Source organism: Silene latifolia, chromosome 6 (assembly GCF_048544455.1).
Source record: "Silene latifolia isolate original U9 population chromosome 6, ASM4854445v1, whole genome shotgun sequence".
NCBI lineage: Eukaryota > Viridiplantae > Streptophyta > Magnoliopsida > Caryophyllales > Caryophyllaceae > Silene > Silene latifolia.
Genome location: NC_133531.1, coordinates 112,882,935 through 112,905,269, shown reverse-complemented (window position 1 = coordinate 112,905,269; position 22,335 = coordinate 112,882,935). Strand labels below are relative to the sequence as shown.

General features: G+C 40.7%; 1 protein-coding gene across 1 annotated transcript; it reads left to right on the top strand.

Moving 5' to 3' along the window:
- Positions 1-19,079: 19,079 nt before the first annotated feature.
- Positions 19,080-21,955, top strand: LOC141588501 (uncharacterized). Its single transcript, XM_074409940.1, has 5 exons — positions 19,080-20,343; positions 20,704-21,083; positions 21,167-21,364; positions 21,581-21,751; positions 21,794-21,955. Exons 1-5 carry the CDS (start codon positions 19,080-19,082, stop codon positions 21,953-21,955), a joined length of 2,175 nt encoding a protein of 724 aa, XP_074266041.1.
- The last annotated feature ends 380 nt before the right edge of the window (positions 21,956-22,335 follow it).

Sequence of the window (22,335 nt, the reverse complement as noted above, 5' to 3'; positions counted from 1 at the left end):
AGAATATTCGGGGGAATTTGTAGCTAGAAGCCACGTAAATAACACAGAAATGCGTTTAAAAATGAGGTAAAAATCTTATATAAAATACACGCATCAAATCTCCCCAAACCAAACCTTTGCTTGTCCCCAAGCAAACCATGAATTCAACTAAAGACAACTACGGAACGGGACCAACTCATCAGCTATAAATTACCACCCAAACCAATTTAATGCAACAACTAACAAAGCGGCAATAAATAAGTGCAAACGAGTTAAATCAATGTCTCAAACTACTGAACCGTCGACCTTGTAAGACTCTTAAATATCGGACTCTCACGGGTCGCTCGTCACACAAATTAAGTACAGGGTGAGTATATAGGTAAGAGATAGAAAGAAGTAAAGACACTCACCTAACTCGACCTATAAGAACATGCATGCAGTCTAACATGAATAAAGTCTCTACAACCGTACATATGCATTCCAACCAACTAATGACAAGACACATGCCGAGAACTTACATTTGGGTAAGTGAGGTAATGGGTAAGGAGCTATAATGAATTTGGAAATGTTGAGTTAGTAGCCGGGCTAGCAACAACGAATCCAAATTAGAAACACTTCCCAACTTCATACTCAAAATATCAATACAGAACAGTGCTAAATTGCAGCACACAACTCACTAACCACCATAATATCGTCAACTCCCCATAAGATACAAATATAACATGGGAGCAAAAATCACAACATAAAATAATTCTTGGCCCATGATTTTTCGTAAACTTTCTTTTCTCTTTTTTCATATTTCTTTGTTTTTTCATTTTTCACAACTTTTCTTTTCATCATTTTTTTTTCATTCCCTTCAACATTTCCACCAACTTCTCAAAATAGATATAACCATATTGCAATGGAACATTCCCAACAACTACTATTACTAGCTCGGTTACGGTAGGCAAAATTATAGACTGTAGCTAAATGGGACAAAATGGGCAATTTGGCTTTGTGGAGCTCATGGGTAGAATGAAATAAAAGGAGCTGCCTCTCCTAATATGTGTCACCAACCACATGCCGAATGCATACAGGTACCAAGTAGACTAAATTCATGCTTATGCAATTTGATGTTACATGCCTTATAGAGAGTACTACTCATATCCTACATGAAACTGGTCATGGATGTCACCAGTTTATCAAGCTCTAAACCTTAGAATGTAAATGTAGCTTGCCAATAAATGAGTCAAGTCTATTCGTTCAGATAAGAGTGAAACAAAAACTCGTAGATTATGCACATTACCATGCCAACCAAACATTAAGAATATGCAGGGTAAGGGTAAAAGGACTCAAAGTAGCGTAAAAGTTCAACGTTCCGACTCAACCTAGATGCAGTAATAAACGTGAATTTTTTGAATTTTGTGGAATTTTTCTATTTTTATGAGATTTTGATTTTTTTTTATAAAAATAAACAACAATGCATGCGAAAATAAATAAACGTGCAAACTGAAATGCAACAAAACATGCAGACAAAGATATGGATGTATACCTCCCCAAACCAAACTGTACAATGCCCTCATTGTACCAAAAATAGGGAAAGAAATGCAAACTCAAGAGAAACGGAGAATGGGAGTCGGAAAACTTACAAGACGACGTAAAGGAAGGATCCCCAAACCGACCATAAACATGGGAGGTCACAAATAGCCTAATATCATCACAGTAGGCGAGAAATAATAATATGACTCGATCGAACAAGGGCAGAGAGGTTCGATCGAGTAGAAAGAGTGCCAGAAGCTCTCGATCGAGCAAAAGTGCCACTCGATCGAGAAGAGGGGATTTGCAGGTACTCGATCGAAAGCAGCAGATGATCGATCGAGTAAAAATATCAGCAGAAGTGCTCGATCGAGTAAGCAAACCACTTGATCAACCCATTTTCGTAGGAAACCTGCAAAACGCAGCAAAAGACGCTATGCAACTCGCAAAAGTACATACAAGTACAGGAATTGTTCGTAAAACTAGAGTCTAGGCACACAACAGAAATGAAAACAACAAGTTTAAATAAAAGTACAACAAAACAGTCCGGGTTGCCTCTCGGATAGCGCAGGTTTAAGAGGTCCCGCATGACCTTTCCGGCTTCAATTAGCTGGCTCATCAGGATTGTCGAAGTACAGGACTTCAACGCGGTTATCTGCATCATTTGCTTCATGGTAATGCTTCACATATTGGCCATTTACCTTAAACCTGTTGCCCTCAGAACTTTCTAATTCAACGGACCCAAATTTAGTGACACCAGTCACTGTATAAGGGCCGCTCCACCTGGACTTCAGCTTACCAGGGAATAAACGCAATCGTGAATTAAACAGCAGCACCTTCTGCCCGACATGAAATTCTCGAGGTATGATCCGTTTGTCGTGCCATCTCTTCGTCTTCTCTTTGTAGATGCGTGAGCTATCATAGGCATTTAGCCTAAACTCTTCCAGCTGATCTAGCTGCAATAAACGGTCTGACCACACAACTTAGGATCAAAGTTTAGTTCACGAATAGCCCACCAAGCCTTACATTCCAACTCAACAGGTAAATGACAGGACTTCCCATAAACCAGCCGATATGGTGATGCACCAATCGGTGTTTTAAAGGCAGTACGATAAGCCCATAATGTGCCCTTAAGTTTTAGACTCCAATCCTTCCGTGATTTAGAAACTACCTTAGCTAAAATCTCTTTAATATCCCTGTTAGAGACTTCAACTTGCCCACTAGTTTGGGGATGATACCCCAGACCTCGCCGGTGTTGGACACCAACCTTAGACAAAATAGAGGTAAGTTTCTTTTCTTTAAAGTGCATTCCCCCATCACTAATGACGACCCTAGGGACACCAAATCGGGGAAAGATAATCTTTTTGAACATTTTAATCACGGTCTTGGCATCACAATTAGGTGAAGCGACTGCTTCCACCCATTTAGACACATAATCTACAGCTACCAAGATATACCTGTTACCTCTGCTAAACGGGAAGGGTCCTTGGAAATCAATGCCCCAGACATCAAAAACCTCGACCTCTAAGATACTATTTTGTGGCATCTCATGTCTCTTAGAAATATTCCTAGAGCGTTGGCAAGCATCACAAGTTGAAACAAACACTTTAGCATCAGCAAACAAAGTAGGCCAGTAGAAACCAGATTGAAGTACCTTAGCCATGGTGCGCGATGGACCGTGGTGACCACCATAGGCGGATGAATGACAGCCCTCCAGGATTGCTCTGGTCTCCCACAGTGGAATCCACCGTCTGTAGAGACCGTCTACACACTCCTTAAATAAATAAGGATCATCCCAGAAGTATTGCTTAGCGTTATAGAGAAAACGCTTCTTCTGCTGATAAGAAAGGTCAGGTGGCGGCTCGCCACTGACAACATAGTTAGCTAAATCTGCATACCAGGGATCATGGTTAATAATAGAAGATAAAACAACAAATAAAGAATCATCGGGAAAAGAATCATCAATAGGTAAAGAATCTTCTCCCTCTTGCTGCGATAGTCATGACAGATGATCAACTACTACGTTCTCAGCACCCTTCTTATCTTTAATCTGTAAATCAAACTCCTGAAGGAGGAGTATCCATCTCAACAGCTATGGTTTAGCTTCCTTCTTAGCAAGAAGGTGTCTCAGCGCTGCATGGTCAGTAAAAACAGTAACTTCTGACCCTATCAAATAAGAACGAAATTTTTCTAGAGCATAAACCACAACTAACAGCTCCTTCTTAGTAGTGGTGTACTTCACTTGAGCCTCATCCAGAGTTCGGCTCGCATAGCATATTGCATTCAGAGCTTTGTCTTTCCGCTGGCCTAGCACTGCTCCTAGTGCATAATCACTAGCATCGCACATAATCTCAAACGGCAAGTCCCAGTTGGGAGGCTGTATAATCGGTGCTGAAATCAAGGCCTGCTTTAACCTGCTAAAAGCAGAAAGACACTCATCAGTAAATACAAAGGGGCATCCTTAAGTAACAGCTGTGTAAGTGGTTTAGCAATTTTTGAAAAATCCTTGATAAACCGGCGATAAAAGCCGGCGTGACCAAGGAAACTCTTCACTCCTTTAACATTAACAGGAGGAGGTAATTGCCGAATCACTTGCACCTTTGCTTTACCAACCTTAATGCCCCTGTCAGAAACTAAGTGCCCTAAGACAACTCCCTCGTTGACCACAAAGTGGCACTTCTCCCAATTAAGCACAAGATTAACCTCAATGCAGCGCTGCAACACTTTATCAAGGTTAGACAGACAATTAGCAAAGTCACTTACATAGACACTAAAGTCGTCCATAACGACTTCCATAATAGACTCTATATACTCAGAAAATATCCCCATCATGCATCTTTGAAAGGTGGCAGGGGCATTACATAAACCAAAAGGCATCCTGCGATAAGCAAAAACACCCTAAGGACAAGTAAAAATAGTCTTTTCATGATCGTCTAGATGGATAGGGATCTGAAAGATCCCTAAGTATCCATCTAGATAACAGAAAAACTTATGAGAAGCTAACCTTTCTACCATTGGATCAATGAAAAGAAGGGGAAAGTGATCTTTCTTTGTGGCGGCATTCAACTGTCTGTAGTCTATGCACATCCGCCAACAAGTCACTACTCTAGTAGATATCAATTCATTTTTGTCATTCTTTACCACAGTAGTCCCTCCTTTCTTAGGAACTACCTGAACCAGACTCACCCACTTAGAATGACCAGCAGAATAGATAATACCTGAATCAAGCAGCTTCATTACCTTAGCCATCACAACGTCCTGCATGTTTTGGTTCAGTCGGCGCTGACCCTGTCTGCAAGGCTTGTGATCTTCCTCAAGCTCAATTCTGTGCATGCATATGTCAGGACTAATGCCCTTAATATCATCCAATGAATAACCCATAGCTTTCCTGTTTTTCTTAAGAATAGCTAACAAAGCGGTCAGCTGATCATCATCCAATTTGGCACTAATAATGACTGGATATTGCTCTGTATCATCTAGGAAAGCATATTTAAGATGAGAAGGAAGAGGCTTACGCTCAGTTACCTTTACCTCTATGGCGCAAAGAGTATTGTTCATTTGTTCCACTCACTCTCCTTCAGCGTTGGTGAGTTCACGCTCATCTAAGGCAGCTTCAAGCAATTCCAACACAGCATCATTGGTCTCCGGGTTATCTGCACACTCATCTAAAAGCATCAAAGCTTATAGTGGATCCTTTATAAAAGAACCCGACCAGAAGTCATAAACAGACTCGTCAACAATATCAACTGAATAGCAAGTATCCTTTATCATTGGCCGAGCAAGTGTACCAGGCAGGCTAAAAGTGATCGCATCATCCCCCACTGCAAGAGTCAAATGCCCTTGTTTGACATCAATAATGGCCCCAGCTGTACATAAGAATGGTTTTCCTACTATAATTGGGGTCCGGGTATCCTCAGCTATGTCTAAAACAATAAAGTCCACTGGTATAAAGAACTTGCCCTTTCTGACAGGCACGTCCTCTAAGATACCCAAGGGTTGTCTAACAGACCTAACGACCATCTGTAAGGTAATGTTGGTCATTTTGAGGTGACCTATATTAAGTTTCTTGCAGACAGAAAGGGGCATAACACTGACACTAGCTCCTAAATCACAAAGAGCCTTATCTATCATTTTGTTTCCTATGGTACAGGTAATAGAGAAACTACCCGGGTCTTTCATTTTCGGTGGAGCTTTTTTAAGAAGTAAATTACTAGACTCTTCCATAAATGCAATAGTCTCAAATTCACTAAGAACTCTCTTACACGTCACGATGTCTTTCATAAATTTTGCGTAAGTAGGTACCTGGGTAATAAGTTCAGTAAAGGGGACGGTTACCTGGAGATTTTTGACCACGTCCACGAACTTACCGTACTGTCGCTCGACCTTAGCTTCCTTCAGACGTCCCGGATAAGGAACCTTGGTAACAATAAGCGGGCCCGCGACCTTCTCTTTACCTTTATCAGAACGTGACACCTCCACAGCAGGGGAGACGACACGGTAGCGGAACTAAACTTTGAAGTTGAACCTCCGCTGGTACTGGTGTTCGATCGAGCACTATTCCCACTCGATCGAACAGTTTCATCAGGAAAAGCATTCGATCGAGGAATGTGCACCTCTCGATCGAGTTCTTCAAGTTCAGCATATTTCGATCGAGGGCCTGAATCACTCGATCGAACAGTATTTTTGGCCAAGTTACTCGATCGAGAGGAATGAGCTCCTCGATCGGGTTCATCAATCTGGGCATCTCTCGATCGAGAGGAAGGAGTGTTCGATCAAGTACTTTTAGAGGAAGTATCACTCGATCGAGTTGAAAGATCACTCGATCGAGCTGCGAAATGATGTTTAGCAGGGACATCGTCACCTAACTCCTCAAAATCAATATCCGGGGTTTCATCAGCTGTCACAACCCCGTCTTCCGGTATTTTCGGTCCATCATAAATAAGACCGCTTCGGAGATTTATGGCATTAATCGGGTCACATGGAGGCAAGTGATTCACTTGATTTTGCGCGAATGAAAGATGCGCAACTTGGCCTTTCAGCTCCTCTATAGCATTGTCATTTTTATCATATTTCTTTTCTAACTGAAGTGATAAGTTCAACACTAGAGAATTCAATTCTTCAATTGTAGAGGATTAATCAACTGGTTGTGGCTTTGGTTTAGAGGGACTAGAAGTACTTGTCATTGTCAAATCTTCATATACCTTAGAGAATGGCACTCCTTGCTTGAATTTCTGATAGGCACGGATGCGTTCTACATCCGCCATGCATATAATAGGGTCATGCCCCTCCGTACCACATCTACCAGATATCACTTCCTGCTCAGTTATGGCACAAACTTGTTCATGCTCACCCGTAGCTTGTAAAACCTCTGGACTATCTAACCTTCCACTAGAACTTTCCACGTCGACCACCACAAATTCATTTACGTGCCTACCTCCTCTAGGATTTCCGTATTCAGCTACGTGGACGGCCATTTCTTCAATTGAGCCCCATCCTTTATCATCCTCCACGTTTTTCTGGAACCTCCCTCTGGCTGCGTTGTCAAGAATGGCTCTCTGATCAGGATATAACCCATTGTAGAATTGGGTACATAAGAACCAACGCTTGAAGCCATGATGAGGTACAGAACGAATGAGTTTCTTGAACCTAGTCCAGGCACCAGTCAGATCTTCAGTAGGCAGTTGCTCAAATGCAGTAATGTAACATTCCGTTTTGATGGTTGATCTTACATTCCGTTTTGATGGTTGATCTTATTTTGTGGATTATATTGGTATTGAGTTGTTAGTGAGTGTTATGGAAGTGAGACAAGGTTGGCAACATTATATTGTGGTTATTCGACGGTATTATGGAGTTTATATCGAGAGGATATATTAACTAGTAAGTGTGCTTGGTGGAGTTAGTGTTAGGTGTCCATGTTTTATAGGTTGGGTTGGAACTTCGGGGACGAAGTTCTTTTTAAGGGGGGAAGACTGTAATACTACGGTTTTTCTTAAGTTGTATACTCGACCGAGTAGAGCCTACTCGGCCGAGTAGTGCTAGTTGCGTAGTCTGTTTTGGTTCTGCCGAGGAATACTCGACCGAGTAGAGGATACTCGGCCGAGTATGCACTTTACTCGACCGAGTATCCGGTCTGGCGAGTATTGTTTTAGCGGTTTGATGCGGGAGTGTTTAGGGTTATTTTATATTCAAAGTCAGTTTCTAAAACACCATTTTCAGCCCTAATCATTTTACGATTACTCTAACCACTCTCTAATTATCCCCTAATCTCGTTGTGTGTGCAATCGTCGTGGTCCTTGTGTGTAATCTCTCATTCTACTGTTGGTAAGTTTTATTCCCCATGTCATTTATGTTCTTTTAGGGTTTTGCCTTTATTTATGAATTGGGGGAAATGAGATTGTGCGATATGGTAATTGGAATTATGTGATTATTGTATGTAGGTGACGGTGTCATGAGGAATTGCTATTGATTGCTTATGTGTGCTTGGATTGCGGAAAGGTAGGGTTTTCCCTACTCTGTTACTGTTAATTGATTTAAGACTGTGCTTGTGTTGTAATTGTTGTTACCTGCTGATCATCGGAGTATGGCTGTTGTGTTGTGACGGTTGTGGTGTTGTGACAGCTGTGATGCTGTGTGTGTTGTGATTGTGGTGGAGTCACTTGCGGGAGTGACTTCACACCCTAGTTCGCCCTCCGTGGAACCCGTCACGGGAGGGGATGTGCACATTAATGGACAGGGATTTTCAGTCGCTCGTTGATGAGCTGGACTTGGTGGGATCGGCTGCGGTCACCCACTGGCGGCGTGGATTACCTGTTGCGATGGGTAATCTGGCAGGGCTACACACTTCGGTGTGTAGTCGGTTACTATGTGAGATCGGGAGACCGGAGAGTGTGGATGATCAGCCGGTTACAATGTTTGTTTATCTTACATTGATTGAATGGTACTGACCCCGTTGTTGTTGTTTTATAAAACCTGCGGTGATCCATTCGGGGATGGTGAGCAGACTGTGACAGGTAATACAAATCCTTAGCTATGGGACAGTTATGGGGAGTCATCACTCGAGTCTAGCTTCCGCCGTCGAGAGACTTAGCTTGCTTCTTTGTAGTTAATAGTTATTTTGCAGTTATGTTTTGGTTTGGTTTTGAAAACATGTATTCGCTAACTCTTTATACTTTAATAAAGGTTGTTTGGAATTGGTAACTTTGATATACTAACCTCGGAAAACCGAGATGGTAACTGTCCTTCATGCTAGGGTAGTCTTTGGTAAGTTACCTTGGTATGAGGGGGTGTTACAAAGTGGTATCGGAGCCGAAGATTCTGGCACCTAAAACTAATGAATAAATTGAACCTAGGGAGTCGAAATAAAATGAACCCGGGGAGAGTTGTTTGGAGCTACCGCAAAGACTTGGGAGACGTCCCGGAGTCGCACTAAGGCCCTTACGATCTCAAGCCAGTCACATGGGGGAAAACTGTTGTATGTTGAGTCATGTATGTTTGATACCTATAACATGAATCTTGTGAAGTTGTTGGAGGAATGGTGAAAGTGTTGGAACGTGGTAATATATGAAGGATGAATTGTGAATTTGTATACGATAGATCTTGAGCATGATATATGTCGAGCATGTTACCTGTTTAATACATGTCTTTCAAAATAGTAGTGGTTCATGTGTATATGATCATGATGATTTTAATGTTTGGTTTGTTAGTAGTAACATGTGATTAAGGGCATGCGTCTATATATATATATATATATATATATATATATATTAATGTTATGTTTAATTTTCATGTGAGTATGATAAGAGTTCAATTATATACTGCTTCATTGAAGTATTGAGTTGTTGTTGTTGCCTTATGCATGTTCAAATTGTTTTGGTTTAGAAAATTTGATTTGTATGCAGATCGATTACGGAAGGGTTGTCTTAAAACTGTCATAAGTCGAGTTCTAGAAATGATATGGCTGTGATTCCAAGTTGAGGTGATAGCTTGTCTTCTTACTATTCTAACGATAGGTCACACGCCCAAAATGACCAAGTAACGAGTGAGATATGACTGTTTTACGAAAACTGGACGATGCTGAGAACTGTGTTGGTACTCGACCGAGTAAAGTAATACTCGACCGAGTAAGGTCTACTCGGCCGAGTATTCCCAATACTCGACCGGGTGGTTCCTCTACGATAATTGAGTTTGCTTCTGGAGTCGAAAACTCGACCGAGTAATATAGTTACTCGACCGAGTACCTTGTACTCAACCTAGTATGTTATGTACTCGACCGAGTACCTCTTTGGGCGGCCACTTTGAGTCGGTGGCTATGTTCTTACTTTTGTTTTGAGCCAGTGGCTATGTTTTTACATTGTTTTGTAGTCGTAGGGTATATACACATGTATGTTTTGAGTCTTAACGCATTCTTTTATATGTGTGACGGTCTTGATACGTAAGTTACCGGAAGTTATGACATGGAGAATGCCGGCTTATGAGGGATATGTGTTGGGTAAGGAAGACATGTGTTAATGTGGTTCTGAAGGATAGTGGTTAAAGAAAAGGGAAGAATGATGAGCTAATCGAGGTAAAGAGCATGTTTTGTGAGATATGATGAGTGATTTAGTCGTGTGTTGAGTAGTATAAAAGTAAGTGTATATGGGTAAGGGTGATGTAAGTGTAAAGAAGCATGAGAATGAAAGATTGAGATAAGGGATACGAATAGTGGCATATTTGGATGTGTAAGGATTTATGGAGGGAGACAGCTATGATAGAGTTGCTTAAGGATATATGTAATGGAAGGTTGTTATAAGAAGATAGGGAAGAGAGGTATATAGTGAACTTAGAGGAAGTTATGTCGCGATGTGGATTTGTAGATAGTGTCTATGTTTGAGAAGTTGGAATATCAAGGGGTGAGCTTAGGGTGTAATTCTTTGGACAATTAACGGTATGAAGTGAATTTTGGATTCTAGAGATGCGAAAGGGAGATACAACTAATTGAAGAGTAACTGTTAGTGCGTGGACTTGATGGTGACAAGTATGAGTGAGAAGCATGAATAGAGGATAAGTGATAAGAAGAATGATAAGATATTGATATGAATTAGTGGAATTAGAGTTGTGGAGCTATGGGAAAATAAACAAATTACTAAAGAAATAGGTAGAAGGAGAAAGGAAATACGGGAGAAAGAGGGATGGAAGTAAGTTGAGAGAACGTGGACCGAAGCTAATGAGCATGAAGGTAGGAAATTATGGAAATGAACGATAGCCTCGCTAGAGGGTGTGAGTTAATGGTTATATAGGAGAGCAGGACGACATGTTAGCCGTGAGTTTCGAGGTATTAAGGGAATAAGAAGCTTGTAAAGTGTTTGCACGATCTGAGAATTTGGTGGAGAGTTAGGTAACGATATGATAAAGAATAGAATTGGGAATAATGTTGAGGTAGATTTTGTTGATGGATTGGATGTTCATTAATTGGGATGACAACCAAAGAGAGGAAACGGAGTGTTATATTAAGAAGTGATAGTAAGAGAGTAGTCACATGAAGGATGTTGGTGTCATAGTATTGTCTCTAGTGGTTGAGGATGATGTTACTTTAGGGAAGTTAGTTGTTCTAATGAGGTTGATTTTGTGGAGGTGATTAGTATGTTTGGTTGTGAGGGAGTATAATATGTGGATATATGAGGTGTTCGCTGGAAGTTTGGGTATTGATGTTATGGCTACATTTGCCGGAGGGGTGATAATTGTGTGTATGAGAGGATATGTTATGAAAGGCACCTGAGTCAAGTCCAGATGAGAGGTATTCATTGTCAAGTGGTAACTTATGTGATCAGGATTGGCCAGTTAGATTTGTTTATGGGTCAGATGTATGTGTAAATGTTTGTGTGAGGTCTTGACCTCACGAGTAATGGTTGGTGTGATAGTTATAAGTCGTAATATGTTATTTAGTGTAATATGTTGCGATGTTATTTCGCAAAGCGGTTTTAAGGAAGTCTTATGGTCAAGGAAGTTATGCTGAGTCAGTGTAATGAGATTGTAAAAGTTGTGATGGCTATCGATGTGGTTTTTGTTCACTGTGCACGGTAATTCGTGTGGTGATACGAGTATTTTCATATTGTCATAGATTGTTGCTTGTTTACTGTTGTTCCCGGTCAGTGTCGGTCGGGGCATATATACCGTTGTTTTGGTTCCCGATGGGTCTTACCAGTGTCGATATGGGTATGGTTCTGTTGAGGTCGTGGTATAGTAGTATTCTGTTAATGGGACACGGTTGTGAGAGGTTGTTGGAGTACTTTTGATCTTGTGTTAGATGAGGCATTGGTGGACATAGTTGTGGAAAGAAATTGTGGAACATGTGTGGTATTGAACTTGAAGCTACGGGTGGTTTAACACCTTTTCTTGGGACAGCGAGTACGGAGTTTTGGGAATTTGTATCATGTTAAGTTAAGGGTGAGTTTAGTGATAATAAAAGAGGTGAACTTGAGAAGCTAAAGTAGGTATGTGTAACAATTGTGGATTGTGAGCTAAGATCGTGGAGATGAGTGTATAAGTATATAGAAGTATGTTGTTTTGCGGTAATGTGGAAGAGATGGAGTGGTGGTTGTACTGAGGATTTTATGATATATGTTATGTGGGAACAGAATAATTGGAGACGCGAGAACTGTTACAGAAAGAGAGTCCTGGTTATAGGAATGGTTGTAAGTGTTGAGGTTATAGTGGATTATCGTTGTCATGGGGTAGTAATGAGGATTATGGGAGGTATGTCAATGGACCTAGTATTAGTGAGTTACGAGGACGTAACTTTCATCTTAAGAGGAGTATGATCGACAAAGAGAGTTTGATGGTTGTACATGTTATAGTACAATTGGAAGTTTGAGTGTTGGTATAGAATAAGGATGGATTTGTGCGATGCTCGATTTTATTGCAGGAAATGGCAGTGCTCATAGTAGTATGATGTTTAGGAGTGTGAGTAATGGATTGTGTGAGAATGTTTATGTGTGTGAATAACTTCGAGGACGAAGTTCGTTTTAAGGATGGTAGAATGTAACATTCCGTTTTGATGGTTGATCTTACATTCCGTTTTGATGGTTGATCTTATTTTGTGGATTGTATTGGTATTGAGTTGCTAGTGAGTGTTATGGAAGTGAGACAAGGTTGGCAACATTATATTGTGGTTATTCGACGGTATTATGGAGTTTATATCGAGAGGATATGTTAACTAGTAAGTGTGCTTGGTGGAGTTAGTGTTAGGTGTCCATGTTTTATAGGTTGGGTTGGAACTTCGGGTACGGAGTTCTTTTTAAGGGGGGAAGACTGTAATACTACGGTTTTTCTTAAGTTGTATACTCGGCCGAGTAGTGCTAGTTGTGTAGTCTGTTTTGGTTCTGCCGAGGAATACTCGGCCGAGTATGCACTTTACTCGACCGAGTATCCGGTCTGGCGAGTATTGTTTTATCGGTTTGATGCGGGAGTGTTTAGGGTTATTTTATATTTAAAGTCAGTTTCTAAAACACCATTTTCAACCCTAATCATTTTTACGATTACTCTAACCACTCTCTAATCACTCTCTAATTATCCCCTAATCTCGTTGTGTGTGCAATCGTCGTGGTCCTTACGTGTAATCTCTCATTCTACTGTTGGTAAGTTTTATTCCCCATGTCATTTATGTTCTTTTAGGGTTTTGCCTTTATTTATGAATTGGGGGAAATGGGATTGTGCGATATGGTTATTAGAATTATGTGATTATTGTATGTAGGTGACGGTGTCATGAGGAATTGCTATTGATTGCTTATGTGTGCTTGGATTGCGGAAAGGTAGGGTTTTCCCTACTCGGTTACTGTTAATTAATTTAAGACTGTGCTTGTGTTGTAATTGTTGTTACCTGCTGATCATCGGAGTATGGCTGTTGTGTTGTGACGGTTGTGGTGTTGTGACAGCTGTGATGCTGTGTGTGTTGTGATTGTGGTGGAGTCACTTGCGGGAGTGGCTTCACACCCTAGTTCGCCCTCCGTGGAACCCGTCACGGGAGGGGATGTGCACATTAAGGGACAGGGATTTTCAGTCGCTCGTTGATGAGCTGGACTTGGTGGGATCGGCTGCGGTCACCCACTGGCGGCGTGGATTACCTGTTGCGATGGGTAATCTGGCAGGGCTACACACTTCGGTGTGTAGTCGGTTACTATGTGAGATCGGGAGACCGGAGAGTGTGGATGATCAGCCGGTTACAATGTTTGTTTATCTTACATTGATTGAATGGTACTGACCCCGTTGTTGTTGTTGTTTTATAAAACCTGCGGTGATCCATTCGGGGATGGTGAGCAGACTGTGACAGATAATACAGATGCTTAGCTATGGGACAGTGATGGGGAGTCATCACTCGAGTCTAGCTTCCGCCGTCGAGAGACTTAGCTTGCTTTCTTTGTAGTTAATAGTTATTTTGCAGTTGTGTTTTGGTTTGGTTTTGAAAACATGTATTCGCTAACTCTTTATACTTTAATAAAGGTTGTTTGGAATTGGTAACTTTGATATACTAACCTCGGGAAACCGAGATGGTAACAGTCCTTCATGCTAGGGTAGTCCTTGGTAAGGTACCTTGGTATGAGGGGGTGTTACAAGTAATTTGAGCTCTCAACGCATTAGTGCGCTGTGGTGGGAAGTATCGTCTGTAGAAAGCTAAAGCTAGGGAACTCTAGTCAGTAACACCGACAGCTTCCCTATCCAAATCTCGCAACCATTCTCGGGCGTCATCAGTCAAGGAAAGGGGAAAAGGACTCCCTTGACCCTATCCTGTGTCACCCCAACATATAGAGGAATGGTGGAATAGTACTCTGTAAACAGCTCTATGTGCTTACATGGATCTTCGCCAGGCACTCCTTTGAGGAGATTTCTCTCAACTAGCTGTATATAAGATGGGTGGATCCCAAAGGTTCCTGAATAAGTAGTAGGTAGCAGGAAACCTTTAGGCAAAGAATCCACCGTTGGTTCTGAGTGACTGGCAATGTTCGACATCTTCAGCAAATAGAGATTATAGATGATCAGGTAAAACGATGTTCTCTTCTAGAACAGATTTCCTGCAAAACTAGTTAAAGCACTAGAAAAATATGAGATCAGTCTCAAGGAATAAATCCCTTGAGACGAGAGACAAACTTAATATAAGCAACAAAATTACGCCACCTCCCCGGCAACGGCGCCAAAATTTGATACGGTCGTTTAAGTACCAAAAATAAATACCTATTACTACTAACAGAAGTCAGCGGTAAGTAGGGTCGATCTCCACAGGGAGATGGGGAAATGTCAGCTTAACTAAGTCCGTCAGGGTAACAAATTCATGGGGGTTTTTGAATGATTGCTCTAAACTAAGGGATTCAAAGAGAAGAAATGGAGTAAGAGAATTAAAGAAGAGAATGGATAACAATTAAGCAGAGAGAAAATGGCTAAGACAGTCGGTTCACCATGATTCTCAGGAATCGTGTTCTAGGGTCTCAGGTCAATGCAAATACGATCTACAGGGTAATGAATATCTCCTTCCGGTCTCAATTCACCCTAAGACTCTATTAGCTTAGCTTCCACCCTCACTAAAATGCCTTAATGTTTGCTACATGTCTTACCTTTTTCAATCTTTCGATCTAGGCAAGGTGTACCGTGATTAATCACCTAATTGCATCGACTCAGTTAGACAAGAACATTTATATGTAACGATTAACAATATAGATCAAATTCGCATAAAGTCTAATCACCTATTTCACAATTTCCTTAAAATCATGGGTCCCCTATGCCTTAGCAAGGGAGAATTAGCTATGCATAATCATTGAAAATGCAACAACAATACATAAACCGCAAAAATTCGACATAGTAAAGGTATGAAAGAGAAAAACAGCAATAGAGATTAAAGGGAAGAATAGGAAACAAAACAAGTAATTGATTATAGATCAAGAGTAGAGTAAAGAATACCGATTACAAGTAAGCAAAATCCGTAGTTAGGGTTCAAGAGCAAAAGTCTAAAAAAGTAGAGAGAAAGTGTCGAAGGAAGGGAGAGAGAAGAGAGTAGATTATGACTGCCGTCATAACCTTATATCTAAATTCCAAAAGCAAAACTCGAAAATAACTCAAGGCCCGCCTAAAATACATAGTCTCTCGATCGAGTGAAATGAAACCACTCGATCGAGGATAAATCTTGAAAATCCTTTCCATCGAGTGAAAATGGAGTTCGATCGAATACTTCGGATGGTGGCTAACTCGATCGAGAGGAAGAAGATTTCGATCGAGTGATTCTTCAGGGATAAAGCATTCGATCGACCATAATGAGTAGCAAAACTGGTTGATCGAGCTATATAAGCACGTGTGAACTCCTTGGCACCTTCCGAGGCCACTTCACGCATCTCTAAGTGACAGATTCCAGACTCCGATTCCTTGTTCTCCAAAATGCATGCAATTAGGACAAGTTTAGGCTTGATTTTGCTCCTTTTTGGACCGTACCTGCAATTTATACAAGGCAGACCAAAGTAGAATATTCGGGGGAATTTGTATCTAGAAGCCACGTAAATAACACAGAAATTCGTGTAAAAATGAGGTAAAAATCTTATATAAAATACACGCATCACATATAATCTCCAACAATCATAGGTTCTATGGTGGGTGCGAAAAGGTCTTCATAGTCAATAGGAAAGAGACATTCATCTTCTTCATGGAAGCATACCTCAAACTTCTCAAGGATGGGCTCCTCAAATGAGGCAATCTCACCACTCCATTCCTCTTCTTCATTCCATAAGTTCTTGTAAGACACATATTCCGCATAAGCTTCTTCCATAGGCTTTTCATCATCGCTATCTTCATAAGAATCATAAATGGGGGCTTCACTCCTCCTCATTAACTCTTTATCCAACTCCTCAATGTTCACATCAAATGACACACCCTCATACTCACAAAGGCTAAGAGTTTTTGGCTTACTCAACCTCATGTCTTCTTCATCAAATACCACACTCTCATACTCACAAGAGCTCAAGGAGATTGGTTCCTCCCACTTCTCATCAAAGGTAACTCCTTCAAACTCGTATTCATGATCAATGTCTAAGGAATGGTGAGGAGTAGTTACTTGGGCTTCCTTCATTTGGGCAATTTAAATTGCCAACTCCTCACCATGGGTAACAATGCTTTGAAGAACATTGTCCCTATTTTGGCTCTCCTCTAGCACTTGTTTGAAGAAATTTTGTTGATCTCCCATCATTTGGAGAAGCACATTTTGAATGTCAAAGTTCATCTCATCTTCTTGTTGTGTGTAGGTGTGAAAATGGTCATATTATGGCATTTGGAGTTGGTTGTAAAGTGGGCATTGGTAGGGTAGTTTTTTTGGATATTGGATGTGGAGGTTTTGGTGGAAAAAGTTGGGGCAGTAGTTAGGATTTTCATTCTATGAGTTGTAAGGTAGGTTTATGTTGACTTGCTCCTCAAACTCCCCATACCCATTGTAGTCATACTCAAAAGATCCACTACATACTCCATGTACCAAGCCTTGGGCCATCATCATAGCTAAGACAAGGAAACGACTACAAGCACGGAAACTACAATAAAACGGTAAGAAAGAACCTTGAGAAACAAGTTCCTCAAGGTTAAAGCACAATTAAAACAAATACAAAAAAATGAAATTTCCAAGGAACCAAGGCTCCTCAAGAAGAAGCACAACTAAAACTAGACAAAAGAACGATTCAAATGCACAACACCATCCCCGTCAACAACGCCATTTGATTGAGCTTATTGTTGTATGCCATCAAACACATTTATACCCAACTACTAGCATAAAAACGAGATAGAGAATGAAGAGAGAGAAAAACTCTAAAAAAAGTTTCACCTAGGTTTTAGCATGGCCGTCATGAAGTTTACACCAAATCGTTATTCACCATTAACGTCAGCTGCAAAAAACACACAAAATAATCCTAAAACTATATTACTTAATCCTAATCATGCTTCTAGCTCTAACAGCAGTAGTAAAGGTGGAACCTTTCGAGGTCCAGTTACAGAGGATGCTCAGAAAACAAAGTCTCTTAGGGAGATGAATGGTATTCCTGTACTGGATTTGAATGCTGAGGTTGAGGAGCAAGACGATGAAGGATGGATTCTGAGAAAAGGAGGCAAGAGCATTCCAGTTTTGTCTACAATAGAGGAAGAGGAGGATCTTACTGGTCTGCTTCAGTTCACACCTGAGGATATCAAAACTAAGGTAGAATTCTGGAATAATGCTGTTGTTTGTTATATTATGGGGGCTAACCCTCCGTGGGAGATTATTGAAGGGTACATTTATCATGTATGGGAGGAGTTTGGCATTGATAGAGTGTCATTTCTGGATAATGGCTTGTTTATTGTGAGATTTCAGAAGTCTGCAGGTAGGGATGCGTTATTGAAGGCTGGTTATTATCTATTTGATAATAAGCCAGTCATTATAAAACGCTAGTCTGTGGATATGGAGTTAGTTAAGGAAAAGGTAGATATTGTACCTGTATGGGTCAAGTTGTCTGGCATTCCCTTGAAATTTTGGGGGAAATGCTTGCCATCTATTGCAGGTCTGGTTGGGAAGTTTGTCCAAACTGATAGGGATACGTTTGATAAAGTTAGACTCTCCTATGCTCGTGTCCTGGTTGAATTGAAAATGGACCAACCCTTGCCTGACAAAGTGAAGTTTATGGACGAGAATGGGTCTGTGGTGAGTGTTTCAGTGGAATATGAATGGAGATCTGTCTCTTATGCTAGTTGCAAAGGGATGGGTCATGATGCTGAACACTACAGAAAACCAGGGAGAACTGAGGGGAGGAAGAAGACACAGGCTCCTAAACAACAGCAGAAGAAAGTCTGGAGGCCTAAATAGATTCCTCCACCTGTTAGCAAGGAGCCTCTACCTTCACCAGTAATACTTACTCCTGCTGTCTTTCCTCCTCTTTCACAGGTTAGGGCTACGCCTGTTAGAGCTACCCCAGCCAAGCTTATTATGAGAGTGACTAGGCGGGAGGGTATTGAGGGAGTGAGATTATCAAGTAAATTTAGCCCTTATACTTTCAAGGATGCACTGATTCACTCCACTACGCCTGGGGGTAATGTGATTGAAAGTGGTAAGGACTCCCCAACTGTTCCTAATGCATAGCTTAGGCTTTTGGAATGTTAGGGGTCTCAATGACCTGAATAAGCAGAAAGTAGTAAAGTGGTTTATGCATAATCAAGGAGTAGGCCTATTTGGATTATTGGAAACAAAGCTTAAACCAAGTAATTTACTAAAAAAAGATACCTCTATTTGTGAAGGTTGGAGTATTTCTACTAATTGTAGTAAGCATAAGGGAGGGAGGGGGGGGGGGGGGGATTTGGCTGTTTTGGAAGCCTCATTGGTTTGATATAAATTTTTTATCTTATGGCCCTCAACACATTCACATGTTGGTATATTCTAAAGTTGATCAGAAGAAGTTTTACCTAACAATAATTTATGCCTTTAATGACTTGTATGATATAAATGCTCTTTGGGATTTTTTGAAGGAGACTGCTCTTACCTGTAATGATCCCTGGTTATGGATGGGGGATTTTAATGCTGTTTTATCCCCTATTGAACGATTGGGGGCAATACAACTGAAGCAGAGATGGAGTTTTTTCAGGAGTGTGTTTCATTGTGTGCCATGGAGGATATAAAAGCTACTGGTGCCCTATATACTTGGTCTAATAAACAGGCACCTGCTGATAGAGTATATAGCAGGCTTGATAGGGCCATGGGAAACCAGGAATGGATGGAGTTATATGGTGACTATGTGGCTCACTTCCACCCTGAGGGCATGTTTGATCAATGTCCATGTACTGTAGTGGATAAGAATATAGAGATTGGTGGGAGGAGAAGCTTTAAGTATTTTAATATGTGGGGTAAAGCTGACTCTTTTTTGAGTTATGCAGCTGCTGTTTGGGGTAGGTCTTATAGTGGGACTAAGATGTTTAGCCTCATTAAGAAATTGAAAGCATTAAAACCAGTGCTCAAGGGTTTGAATAGGTCCTGTTTCTCTGATATAGAGAATAGTTCTAGTATTGCCAGTGCCTTGTTGGAAAGCATTCAGAAACAGATTGTGGATGAGCCTGGCAATTTTGATCTTATTCAGCAGGAAATGGAGCTGTCTGCTGAGTTAAAGGGGCTTATCTCTGCTAGGGATAGTTTCCTGACTCAGAAAGCTAAAATTCAGTGGTCCATAGAAGGTGACCTGAATACTTATTATTTCCATCAAGCTATAAGAATGAGGATTATGATGAATAAGGTTTTGCAAATAGAGGATATGCATGGCAAGCTATGTATTTTGGGTGATGATATCCAAAATGCTTTATTATCTTATTATCAGGACCTGTTGGGGACTACTACTGTCACTGATCATGTCAGTCTGTCTGTGGTTAGAAGGGGTTCATGTTGTACAACCGAGCATTGGGAAATTTTGAATAGACCAGCTACAGTTGAAGAAATCAAGCATAGCATTTTTAGTATCCCTAAGAGTAAATCCCCAGGACCTGATGGCTTTAATAGCCAATTTTATAGGGATGCCTGGGAAATTGTGGGAGAGGAGGTCTGTGTAGCTATTGCTAATTTTTTCTCTACTGGAAAGCTACTGAATCAGATTAATTCTACAGTGATCACACTGATCCCTAAGGTGGATAGACCAACAAGTGTTAAACATTTCAGACCTATCTCTTGCTGCAATGTCATTTATAAATCAATCTCAAAGATTCTTTGCTCTAGATTAGCCTTAGTTCTGCGTGACATCATTAGTAGAAACCAAGGTGCTTTTGTTAAGGGGAGGAGTATTCTTGAAAATATTCTTATTTGTCAGGACCTTGTGAGACTTTATTCTAGAGGAATGGCTTCTCCTAGATGTATGTTCAAGCTAGACTTGTAAAAAGCCTATAATACTATTGAATGGTCTTTTGTGGAGCAGATGTTGGAGGCTTTGAATTTCCTTGTTAAGTTTAGGGCTATGGTCATGACTTGCATCTCTACTACTTCTTACTCTCTTAATCTTAATGGGGCACACTTTGGGCATTTTAAAGGAAGAAGAGAGTTGAGACAAGGGGACCCTATTTCTCCTCTTATTTTTTGTATATGCATGGAATACCTCTCTAGGGTTCTGGTTTATGCAACTGACAAGTGGTACTTTAGATATCATCCACTCTATAAGAGCCTTAAATTGACCCACTTGTTATTTGCTGATGACCTGTTGATGTTTTGCGAAGCAGATGTCAATTCAATTATGCTTCTGCTAAGGGCACTGGCTACTTTTTCTGCTACCTCTGGACTTAGAGTTAATGCAACTAAGTCTGAGGTGGTGTTTAATGGTGTGGCACCTGGTCTGAAACAGGATATTACTGAGATTTCTGGGTTTACTGAAGGTATGCTCCCGTTTAAATACGTGGGTGTCCCTATCCAAGCTGGGAGATTAACTAAGACTGACTGCAATGTGTTGATTGAGAAGATTGTTTTAAGGGTTAGGAGTATTGGTGCCAGGAAATTGAGTTATGCAGGGAGACTGGTCTTGATTAACTCTGTATTCAATACATTGCATAACTACTGGGCTTCTATTTTTTTGATCCCCAAAGGAGTGATTAAGAGAATTGAGGTAATCTGCAGAAATTATTTATAGAATGGGGACACTAAGTACCACAGATCTCCTCTTGTGGCCTGGCATGATGTTTGTTGCAGCAAAAAAGAGGGGGGACTGGGTATCAAAGAGGCTGGGTGTGGAATGTGGCCAATGTTGGCAAGTTAGTTAATTGGATTTACACTAAGGCTGATAGACTCTGGGTCTTATGGATAGACCATGTTTATATGAAAGGAACTGATTGGGATAATTATCATCCTCCTCAAGATTCCAACTGGAATTGGAGGAATATTTGTAAAGTATGTGGGATTCTTTGAGGTGGCTTTCAAGGTAATCAATGGGTAGCTGACCCTAAGGGCTACTCAATTAGATCTGGTTACCAATGGTTGTAGGGTCCACACCCCCCTGTCCATTGGTACAAGGATGTATGGAATGGTTGGAATGTTCCCAAATAGGCGTTCATTGCTTGGCTGGTTTGTAGGAAAGCTTTGAATACAAAAGTGAAATTGTTTCAGATGGGAGTTACTGTTGATGATAACTGTGTCATGTGTGAAGGGGGGCCTGAAACTTATTGCCATTTGTTTACTGATTGCATATATAGTAAGCAAATTCTTGCAGGCTTAGAAAATTGGTTACAAAGGAAGTTGATAGTCAGTTCAGGTGATTGCTCCAAGTTGCAGTATCAAGTAATCAGGCTAACCAGGATTATGTACTGGTATACTATTTAGATGGAAAGGAATGATTGCAGACTGAAGCTTAAACTCAGATGCCCTGCTCAGGTGATCAGATCAATAAAGAAGCAGGTCAAGGGGAGAGTTAAGCAGAAACTGAAGGCGATTATGCAATCAAGAGACAGGCAGTGGCTAGCTAGCATTGACATTATTGTGTAGTGTAGGAGCTATGTAATGGTCTTAATGTTGCAAAAACTTGGAAATGTTTATATTGTTTAAGATTTAATTAATATAAAAGCTCACATTTTACCAAAAAAAAAACAACTACTAGCATAGCAAGCAAGTCGGGGTCGATCCACAGGACGGGGGTACTCAAATTGTTCAATCTAATTATGGTTGCACTTAGGGTTGTCACAATTGAAATGGGTTGATGATTCTAAACAATGAAAGCAATAAAAGGTAAATAAGCAATAAAACAAAGGATGTAAACAAATGATAAAGATACTAGGATGTCATGGTATCATAAGGGAATCATAGTAAGATAGCATAGATGAATTATATAGATGCAAGCAATTTATTATTGTTGGAATTAAGTTAGT

Coding starts and splice junctions, on each gene's coding strand:
- LOC141588501 (XM_074409940.1), top strand. CDS start 19,080: ATGGAGTTTTTTCAGGAGTGTGTTTCATTGTGTGCCATGGAGGATATA. Junction 20,344..20,703: donor AGGAATGGCTTCTCCTAGAT/GTATGTTCAAGC, acceptor TTTGCGAAGCAG/ATGTCAATTCAATTATGCTT. Junction 21,365..21,580: donor ATTGGAGGAATATTTGTAAA/GTATGTGGGATT, acceptor AAATTGTTTCAG/ATGGGAGTTACTGTTGATGA.